This window comes from Jaculus jaculus, chromosome 16 (genome assembly GCF_020740685.1).
Source record: "Jaculus jaculus isolate mJacJac1 chromosome 16, mJacJac1.mat.Y.cur, whole genome shotgun sequence".
Taxonomy (NCBI): Eukaryota; Metazoa; Chordata; class Mammalia; order Rodentia; family Dipodidae; genus Jaculus; species Jaculus jaculus.
The window spans coordinates 66,919,970-66,930,368 of record NC_059117.1 but is presented as its reverse complement, the minus strand read 5'-3'; the positions used below and the strand labels follow the sequence as shown (position 1 = coordinate 66,930,368).

The 10,399-nt window shown below is 55.0% G+C and overlaps 1 protein-coding gene across 2 annotated transcripts; it reads right to left on the bottom strand.

The window, feature by feature from the left end:
- Positions 1 to 442: 442 nt before the first annotated feature.
- On the bottom strand, positions 443 to 9,981 carry Fezf2 (FEZ family zinc finger 2). Of its 2 annotated transcripts, XM_045135771.1 has the most exons (7): positions 9,798 to 9,981; positions 5,205 to 5,416; positions 4,114 to 4,219; positions 2,801 to 3,737; positions 2,397 to 2,531; positions 2,085 to 2,217; positions 443 to 1,158 (listed from the first exon to the last, which is right to left on the bottom strand). In XM_045135771.1, exons 2-7 carry the CDS (start codon positions 5,338 to 5,340, stop codon positions 899 to 901), a joined length of 1,707 nt encoding a protein of 568 aa, XP_044991706.1. In that variant the 5' UTR covers positions 5,341 to 5,416; positions 9,798 to 9,981; the 3' UTR covers positions 443 to 898. The 2 variants fall into 2 exon arrangements, with proteins under 2 accessions (XP_044991706.1, XP_004661323.2); XM_004661266.3 differs by lacking the exon at positions 9,798 to 9,981 and having other exon boundaries at positions 4,114 to 4,232; positions 5,205 to 5,342.
- Positions 9,982 to 10,399: the final 418 nt, after the last annotated feature.

The window sequence follows — 10,399 nt, the reverse complement described above, 5'->3', positions numbered from 1 at the left end:
GGCTCCGGGTACCCTCAGCCTCCAGCTCTGGCCGGCAGGGGAGGTTGGGGGCAGTGACTGCTCTGGGGACGAGGGCACTAGCTGCAGAGGCCTTGCCCCCTTGGACTGTGCTCCGGGACACCCCAAAGCTGCCCAAACCGAACTCGGCCACGTTTAACCCTTCACATTTTTTTTTAAATGTCACCGTAATTAGGCAACGTCCAGTTCCCCAAATAAAAACCTCAAAGAGCTCGGGGTGGAGGCGGTCTCTTGGCCCCTTGCTCGCCGGTGCCTCAACTCACCAGCCCCGCAGGAGCACCGCTTTGTCCCAGCCGGTCCCCTACGTCCCCAGTGGGAGACCCACTTGGGAAGGGAAATACTACGGATTCGTGCCCAATTCCACCTCCTCCAACGGAGTTGTTAAGCTGACCTTGAGGCGAGGGGAGAGGGCAAAGAACACGCGCACGAGTGGTTCTGTTTATTGAGTCACATATGTGTATATATTCCGTGTTCGCTCGTACAGGAAAAAAAAAATATTACATCGTTGTGTAAAGATGGCTGGGGCGCCACGCTCTTCGGGGCGCTCACGGTGACAGGCTGGGGGGGGGGTGGGTTCAAAACCGGCTTGCCCGAGGTGAGGTGAAGCCAAGGCCTGGAGTTAAATACCTTTTCAGCGCACTGGATTTAAATAAAGTTTCCTGAATGTACAAAGGTGGGAGCCACGCATTCGCTGCAAGTCATCGAGGAAATGTTCTTTAACTTTCCAAAAAAAAAAAAAATATGCTGGTTTCGATAAATAGATTTTAGCCTCTCTGCTATAGTTTTTTTTTTTTTTTTCCTTTTCATTTTAGAAATAAGTTTATACGTGTGATTTGTTTGGGTTGGCGCAGGGCAGGAGGGGAGGCGAGTCCAGTTGCTCTCAGCTCTGCACTGTCCTGGTGAGGTCCTTGGCGGAGGGGGCGGCGGGGCCCACGCTGTCATGGAGTTTGCGCACGTGCTTCTTTAAGTCAAAGTTTCTGCAAAAACCTTTGCCGCAAGTGGCGCACGTGAAGGGCTTCTTGTCATTGTGGGTGTGCATGTGGAAGGTCAGATTGTAGACTTGGTGGAAGGCCTTGTTGCAGATGGTGCACTTGTACTGCTTTTCGCCGCTGTGGGTCAGCTTGTGGTTCTTGTAATTCCCTACAGGAGACCAAAAACAAAACAAAACAAAACCAAAAAGTAGGGGGGAGGAGGATGGAGAGGAATGAAGGGGGCCCAGCATCCCAGGGGCTTCTCAGGTGCCTGGGCAAAGGAGCCAACGCTTGGCTAGGCGGGCGCGACCTCTCCCAGCGAATAAGTTGTCAAACTTGGTCTGCGTCAAGCCCAGGGGCTCCCGGGGAAGGGCCGGGGGCCGGGGCCGGGGCCGGGGCCCGGGCCTGGGGAGTCGGCCTGCGCCCCAGCCCGGCGGGGCGGAGGGGCGGGTGCAGCATAATGCCTGCCAAGCTCCACCCGCTGGAAAGTTCTGCGCAGCCGGTTCATCTGATAAACTGCTTGCTGTAAGAAATTCTACCGAACCTAGGCTACATCCCTCATTTTCCCCCTTACTTTTCCTCCCCCCCCCCTATTTCTTCTTCATCATCTTTTTTAAAAATTACTCCCTCTCAAATTCAATTACCACCGGGAGAGCTAAAGGTTCCTTGGCAGTTGTGAGCAACGGGGCCAGAGAGCTCTGCTAACCCCATTGGTTTCCCCCAGGAGCCTGAAATTATTTTATTTTTCCCACTTGAAAGGGAAGCACCGATTGTCAAGGGAACATTTTTATCTTATTTTATTTTCTGGAGGGCAATAAATACACCTTTTCCTAGGTCCGAAATTTCCCTCTGTCCACTCCCTTTCCCTATCAGCTCCCAAATTCAGTGTCCCAAAGCGTCAAGCCTGACATCCAGCAAGCCCACAGAGCGGCCACCCCTACCTCGCACAACCCAATTCCAAAGCCTCGCTGCGCGCCCGGTCTTTGCAGCTTTGTGCTAAGTCCCTTCCAGCCTTTCCCATCTCCCCCTGCGCCCCCCCGCCTCGCCCACAGACCCGGAGTGTGAGGCGGGAGGGTGCCTGGCCAGGCAGGTTACCTTTTTGGTGGAAGCCTTTGCCGCAAAATTCGCAGACGAAGGGCTTGTAGCCCGCGTGGATGCGGATGTGCGTGTTGAGCGTGGAGCTGCGGTTGAAGGCTTTGCCGCACTGGTTACACTTATGCGGTTTTTCCTGCGGAGAGGGGCGCGCGCATAATAAGGTTCGAGACCTCGGGGACAACGTGGAAGGACACACAGCACCCCAGGAAGGGTAAGGGGAATCCTTGGTCATCTTATCCCCAAGGCCAGGGCTCAGACAGTGGGAGAAGTGATGTGCTTGGGCTGGGCCTGACCCGGTGGGTGGGCACGTACCTGCGTGTGGATAATTTTGTGTCTGCAGAGCGTGCTCGCCTGCCGAAAACCTTTGCCACAGACTTTGCACACGAAGGGCCTGGCACCGGTGTGGACCGGCATGTGGCGAGTGAGGTTATAGTGAGCGTTAAACACCTACGGAAGAGCAGGAAGGGGCCTAGAGTCAGTCTACCTGGGCCTACGTGCGGCCCGGGGAGGTCACAGGCTCCCCTCCCGCCAAGCCAAACAACTTTGAAACCAGATCCCTTTTTGCCCGGCGCTTCCCCATTCTGCCGGTTTTTACACTCACTGACAACATCCCCATTTCACAGAAGAGGAGACTGAGACTCTGTTTGACTGAGACTCGGTTTGAGAACGGGTGTCCTAAACTTGCCCCTCCCCACCCCGGGGACCCTAGGCCTCACCTTGCCGCACACTTCACAGGTGAAGTTTTTAGGTTTGCCGTCCGTGGAGGCCCCAGGTAGCTTGCTGTGCCCCTTAACGACCCCCCGTTCGGCGGTCAGGGCCGAGTTCTCCTTCAACACCTGCTCCAGAGGCGCAGGCAAGCGTTCCTTGTGGGCATAGGGTGTCGGGTGGGGGAACTTGTCCGCAGCCAGTCCGGCCAGCTTGGCATTTTCCAGGAGAAAAAGCTTGGGGTGCGCAGCCAGTGATGTGGGCGCCTGCGCGTTGAGGAGGCCCGGTGGGAAGAGGTGGCCTCCCAGGAGCTCCGAGGTTGGGTAGGCGGTGGAGTCCAGGTAGTTAAAGTAATAGAGAGAGCCGCTGGCGGGCAGCCCCACTGCTTGGTTAATGACCTGCGGCTTGATGACCCTGCCGGCGGGCAGCGCGGACGGCGCGAGGCCCAGCTCGGCCTTGCAGCACACGCCACAGTTGGTTTTGCACAAGCCGCTGGCGCCGCACACCGGGGCCCCCCCGCCGCCGCCGCCGCCGCCGCCGCCGCCTCCTGCGCCTCCTGCTCCTCCTCCACCGCCACCGCAGCCAGCCCGGAGGCTGCTCTTCCAGAGCTCCGAGTAACTGAGCAGTGTCTTGGATGGCACCTCGTAGCCCAGGGGCTGCAGGGGGATCATGCAGGGTAGTGGCGAGCAGAGGTTGAGCAGTTTCTTGCTCGGGCTGCTGTCGGCCTCGAGCGTCCCAGGCCGAGGCTCAAAGGACGCGCGGGGCTCCGAAGTCTTGGCCATGATGCGCTCGATGGAGAAGGCCAGCGTCTTGGAGGTGGCCGGCGACGCTCCGGCGCGCGGGCACGCAGGGGGCACCATGGTCTCCAGGGAAGCCGAGCTGGCCATGGCGCGCCAAGACGAGCAGAGCCGGGGCTGGGCCAGGGCACAGCCTCTCTCCCCTTTAAGTCTGCATTCCGGAAAAGGCAGAGGGGGGAAAAAAAGACCCGCAATTTAATAAGCACCTAGTCGGACCCGGGTCACCCATTTACATTCAAATGAACACGGACAGAACAAAGCGCACCCAAGGGTACCAAATTACCGCCCATTAACCCCGGGGGGGGGGCGCGCAAAGGACCCCACCAGCCCTTGCCCTGGGACTATGAAAGGGGACGGCTGTACAAAGGAAGGGAGATGGGGAGGAGAAGAAAAAAAAAAAGACTCCAATGACACCCCCCCCCCCGAGTCCTTCCGTGGACCAAGGCCTCCGCCACGCGTGCGGAGAGAGCTAGTCACCGAAGGGGCAAAGTTAACAGAGAGGACCCGGAGAGCCGCCTCGCTTTTACCTCTTTCCGCCACCGCCGAGGAGATGGTGCGTCGCCAGCCATGCAGCGCGTCTCTTCTTGTCACATTTTGATGGCAAACATCTTCCCCTCCGCGTGAGATCACTGTCTTTTACATTGGGCTGACATCACATGAAGTCACTTGAAGTGGAATGACATGGGCGGCGGCGCGGCTCCCGTGGAGGACCCCCGTGTCCCCCCGCGCCTGCCCGGCCCGCCGCCGCCGCCGCCGCCGCCCCTCAAACTTTAAAAAGGAGGCAACTGGCGCCCGCGCTCCCCTCGGGGAAAGTGCGAGCGGTTTGCGAATCGGGAACGAGGGATGGGGAGGGGGAGGGGGGAAGAATCGTGATGGCTTTGCCGGTGGCAGGAGGGAGGGGGGGGAGCCCGGAGCCAAACCTAGGCAGAGTTCCGTGCGTGATTCACAACTTTGGGGGGCCTACGGGATTTGGGGTGCGCGAGGGATGGCGGGATGTCCCGGTACGCACGGTCCTCAAAGGGCTCCCGGGGGCGCGGGGTGTTTGTCCCGTCTAGTCACGGTAGCATCCTTTCACCGTCCGCAACCGAGCCGGGCATCGTGTTAATAAATGGCCTTTTACCCAAGGAGCAGGCGCCAGCCCCGAACACGCGCAAATGATAATTACCTCATTAGGATGTGGCGCATGGACGCGGGCGCCGCGTTTGGAGGAGGTGGTGGTGGTGGTTGGTGGGGGGGGGGAGGAAGCTTGTTAATGGGGAAATATTAATTTATGCAAAAGCTACGAGCCCGCCTGGGCTGGCATCGGGAGGTCGGGAGAAGAGCTCCCGTCGCCTAAGGACGACCTGGAAGAGTCAGGGAAGGGCAGGGCTGGCACCCTGGGGGGTGTGAGTTGGGGGGGTAACTCCAGCTTCCTGGCGGGGCTCCCGGACCAAGGCTGGGGCAGTGTGCACCCAGAGCTTTTTAGGCAGCCCGAGGACTCAGTTGGAAAGCCAGTGCCTTCCGGCTGGCTGGTCTGCGATGGGGTTCGCGAGGCACAGCCGAGCTCTGCGTCGGGTTGGGGCCGCGTGCGGGGAAGGGTGCGGAGGGGCCGCCCTCCCTCCCTCCGCCGGGTACTTACTGTTTGTATAATTGAGAAGTTCCAATCTCCACCTGTTTAAGGAGCAGATTGAAACAGCAGAACCTCCCCTGGATCCTATTAAAACGTTTTTCCTCCTAAGGCCATTCAGTCGAACCAATTTTCCGAAGTGATTCATAGAGCTGAATTCTGCCAAGACAGCTCTTTCACTGTTAGCCACTAAAGCACCGCGTGGAACCGGGTTTTGTGTTTTTCTAAAATAAAGAGAAGGATTATCAGAGGGGAGAGGGAGGGGGGCCCCGAAGAGGGGCGGGCAGAGACTTAGTGTGGCCAGAGGTACAAGCGGAGCGAAGAAAAGGCCCTTTTCTAGACAGGCCCCAAATAAGTTCGGAGGAATTCAGCATTTTTTCCCCCGTGCCTGGCGCACAAAAGCAGCGCTCTCGGCGCTCGGTTTGGAGGGGCTGAATTCATCTGTTTGCAGACCATTCCACCTGCGTATCACAACAAACTGCTCAAAGACGCTCCGCCACTTTCAACCGGCCGGCTGCTCTTGGCAACAATGAAAGTGGTTCGGGCTGAGGGTTCTTAGGGTAGGGGGTGGTGGCGGATGGCTAGCAAGAGAGCGAGAGAATTAGGTTCAGGAAGGGAGGAGGACGTTGGGGTGTGTGTGGGGGGGGGAACGCAGGGGTTTTTGAAAACTTTTGGCTGTTTTTGTTCGTGGAACAATTATATCTTGCCAGCCGGCTTTTGCAAGACCTGGAGCTTTGTAGCCGCAACCGCAGATTAAGAGGATTACGGTGGGTATAATATGAGCAAACAGGGTTGAGGGGTTGATAGTGAATTCCATCTCCAAAGACACACCGTCATGTGGTGTGAGCTGGTGGAGGCAACGCGACTCCTTTGCTCAGGAACACACATCTTGAAGGTTCAGCATCCTTACCACCCAGGCCCCTAGGCACTTCCAAACACTCCCCCCCCCCCCAAAAAAAAAGCCCTTCTGGGAATAGGGAAGCAAAACTCTTGATTTTAAACTGCAGGCAGATAACTCCCCTTTCCTCTGGAGAACTTCTCTACCCTTCTACCTGCCCATCCAGGTGTGGCTCCTTTGGGGAGCCTTTGCAGACCCTGTCAAGTAGAGAAAGGAAACGTGTCCTGGAAAAGCCAGGGGAGGGAAACAAAGAGAGGTCCCTGGGAAGGGGCTTGGTGAGGGCTGTGTTAGGTGAATACTTTGAACCTACCAAACTCTGAAACTGCCTCTAAATTCAGCAATCATAACTGATCTCAGACACACACACACACACACACACACACACACAGGCACGTGCGTGCGCATACACACACACACACACACACACACACACACACACACCAGCAACTTCCGGTCTTCAAAGCTAGATAGTCTTAACCCAACTGGAGAAGAGCATCTCCACACAGCCCATTTCAGTTAGGACATGTTTGGAGAGACTGAATTCCAGGCTGAGTGTACCCACACCCCAAGGTCAGTGTGAACCCAAGAAACTTAGTGACCCCCCCCCCAACACACACTCCCACCAACTCGGAAATTTCGAACCACTCTTCCCAGCGCTGAAACAGGGACTCACTCACAGTCTCTTAAAACCTGAAATTGCTACCCCGACTTTCCTGTGGGTCCTGTCCGCCACCAGCACTGCACCCCAACACTTTCCCCCAAGTTGGGTAATTGGCGATTGGAGCAGCAAGCTAAGAGGTCTTCGGGTTTGAAAGCTCCGCGGGCGGACAGGCTTCCTAGGGCTTTCCGTGAACCTGTGGCTGAATAAGGCACCATTCTTTCTCCTCGGCGTGTCAAAGCGGTTCTGCTACCTCCACGGAAAGCAAACATTTGGGTAAAAACAAGTTGCCCCTAATGTGCCTCTCTCTCTCCAAATGTTGGGTGAATACACACGGGCTTTTATGAAAGTATTTAATTAGCTTCCGCAAACTTCTCCTTCCCTTGCCTGCAGATTATATTGAAGTGGAGGGTTGGAAACTATTTTGCACCTTGCCACTCACATGTTAATTAATCTCTATCTAACCCTAATTGCAGTTTATTCAAGCACCGCTCAACAGCTCACCCACACAATAAACACTGATCCTACTTTTATACATATTACTTCACGTTAACACATTGAGTAATTAACTCCAGTACCAACTAATAGTGCAAACAAATATTTTCTGTAAACGAGATAATTTCAGGCAGAAGAATAGAAGTCTGGGGAAATGTGCATAGTGGAGGCAGGACTAAGCTTTTCTTTCCACACAGCCCCTACCTTCCAAATCCGTTCTTCCAGGAAGCACCATTTCTTTTAAAGGCCGAATTGTTTCAATTTCCCCAAAGTGGGATGAACTAAAGAAATTAAAATTTTAGAAGGTTAGGGAGTCGGTGCAGGGGCTCTCTGGGACCTTGCTCCTTATCTTCAGCGGTGGTGGTAGTGAAATCCCACCGAAATGGACATGAAGAGCAACTGGAGGCTTCAGGTCCAAGCAGGTCCCTCAGGGCACGCTGCTCTCTTTTCCAAGACCTTCGGAGCGGTATTTTCTCCAGCAGTGGGCCCGAGGCCTTGGTGACCTTCGGGACTCTCCCAACTAAGGCACGTACACACTTGGGAGATGCTGATGCCCTGCTGGCCTATGGGCTCAGGACCCGGACATCAGACACCTGACCTGTAGAAATGACACTGCCCAGAATAAGCCTCTGGGGCCTCTGAGCACCTGGGCTTGAATTTCAGACCCAACGGGGGCAGATCCCAAGGACCCAAGCCTGCGCCAGCCGCTCTGGCTCCCTGCGGGTGGAGAAGCCCTTTGAGCACAGCGCTGGGGCCTGGATCTACTGCGTCTCCCCCCAGCCTTAGGCCTCAGCTGCGGCCCCAAACAGGACCCTTAGGCTTCTTGGCCATCTGGTGTTGTTAGCTGGCCCCAGCACCCACCGCAGCTGTAAGGAGATGCCAGCATGACACCAGAAAGACCCTGCTGAGTCATACCCTTGGCACACTCTGGTACCGAGCACCTCTGTGCCTCCGTGGGACCTGACCAGGCCGCGACCTCTGACATCCCAGGCCACTTGATGCCACACCCCACTCAACTGCGGATCTATGCCCAACTCCAAAGACTGGAACGCAGCGTTTTAATTGAAATCTCGCAGGTTTAAGCACAGCTGGCGGCTGTCTATTGATTTCACAGGAGTTTCTCTTATAGGAAACATATTAAATATGACTGGCCCCACTACAGCTGTCTCCCGCCCCTCCCCTCTGGCCATTTTATGGTCACTGACTTGAACCACTGTAACAATGACTTGTTCAAGGGGGAAAATTAAATCCCAGAAATCTCCCACACTTTAGGACAAATTACTTAGCAGATGCCTTCCTGAAATGTAGACAACCTCGGAGAGAAAAAAAAAATCTCTTTCTTTTGTAAAAGTTCACACATTTGTACCGCTTCTGGCATGAGGAACGGAAAAGCAAGGCTTCCCACTCCAAAGAGATGCTGCTACTCCAGCCCAGCAGGCTGCAGGCCTTGTCTCTCTCAGCGCTGGACCACAAGGGACATCGTTATATTTAAACCATTATTATTGTTATTATTATTATTCTCAGCTGATTGCAATACATAACAGACTTTTGCCACCTTCCCAGGAAGCCACCGGGGTTGGAGGGGGAGGTGACCAGGGCCTCTGAGTTTGGTGAAAACATACGGTGTGGATTTGATATTTTTTCACAGCGCCCCTCCCAGATTTATTTGGGGTGGTTTAGTGAGACAACCTAAATCTCAAAAAAAAAAAAAAATCCTCCACCTTTATAGTTTAAGGAGTAGTTTCTTCTATAGTCTTTTTCCTTCCCTTTCTTTTCTTCCTCCAGTCCCCTACCTTCCTTCCTTTGCTGACCCTTTCCTTCCTTCCTTCCTTCCTTCCTTCCTTCCTTCCTTCCTTCCTTCCTTCCTTCCTTCCTTCCTTCCTTCCCTCCCTCTCTCCCTCCATTCCTTCCTCCTTCCCTCTTTCTTTTCCTTCTTTCCTTTCCCCTCTTCCTTTTTCCTTTCTTTCAAAATATGATTTACTTGGTGCCAGGCTTCAACTGCTGCTGAAAATACATTAACTTCTGCAGAGAACATTTCTCTGCGATCCTCTTTTCCATCCCAAGAAGCGTTTTATGGAAAACATTCGAACAGGCTCGCTGGTGGCGGGCGGTGGCGGGCTGGTTCGGGGCGCAGGGGCCTCCGCCGTCGGTGAGCCATTTGCACGGTTCTCAGGATTAGTGCTGTCCCGAGACAAAGAGCCCCAGATGCCCTGGCCCCCACGAGGCCCAGCGTGCCCAGAGAGCTCCTGGGCCCGCGGTACAGTCCAGTCTCAGGCCTGGGGCTACCACAGACGCGAGCCAGAGCCGCGGGCGGGTATCTGCTCTCATCCTCTGGGAGGCTGCGGTGCCGAGCTAGGGTGGCACAGCGCGCCCGGGCCCTAGGCACCCTGCGGCTGGGTAGCATAGTTCCTTGCCTTCAGGGATCGGGTCTGCAAAGCTCAATGCACACCCAGTGACTTCTTTTTACCCTTGACCGAGAGAGGTACCAATTAGCAAGGGGCCTCCGGCTTGCAGCCCGAGGCGTGGGCGGTGGGGGAGGGGCGGCGACACAAACCTTCCAGGCTGCTCCCAGCACCCTTCTCGATCTTATCGGAGGACATTGGCTGTGTCTTCGGAAATGTGGGCCGTGGAGGCACTCCTAGGCCAGAGGGAGTCTTCCCCCACAAAGCAGGTCTGCAGTCTGAACCCTTGGGAGTTCCTTTTGCACTCTCGAGACTCTCTGCCCTGGGTGCATCTATAATCACAAACTATATATGCATTTCGTATTATGCATATCGTGTTATATGCATTTGTGTATTTATACTACTGGCATCCCAGAAATGCCATTCAATTAAGAATCTAATCCAATACTTGCGCACCAGAGCGCAAAGCAGTCGTGTCTTTTTTTTTTTTTTTTTTTTTTTTTGCAGGCTCAGCGAGGGAGGGCTCCTCTTGCCCTTCGATTTTGGTGTGCAACTTAAAAGAAAGCCATCATTTATACAGAACAATTATGGTACATTTGAAAAGTGAGATACACTCACGTTTGAAATAAAAAGGCGTCTGGGTGAGTGACAGGCCCAGCGTAGCGGGAAGATGTGGGTTTCCACTCTGGGCAGGCGGTTTCGGACCCCATGTCTTATTTAACTTGGCAGCTGGTTAAACTCCCCGGTGGAGCCT

Coding starts and splice junctions, on each gene's coding strand:
- Fezf2 (XM_045135771.1), bottom strand. CDS start 5,340: ATGAATCACTTCGGAAAATTGGTTCGACTGAATGGCCTTAGGAGGAAA. Junction 3,738..4,113: donor CTCGGCGGTGGCGGAAAGAG/GTAAAAGCGAGG, acceptor TCCGGAATGCAG/ACTTAAAGGGGAGAGAGGCT. Junction 2,532..2,800: donor CCTGTGAAGTGTGCGGCAAG/GTGAGGCCTAGG, acceptor GCTCTTCCGTAG/GTGTTTAACGCTCACTATAA.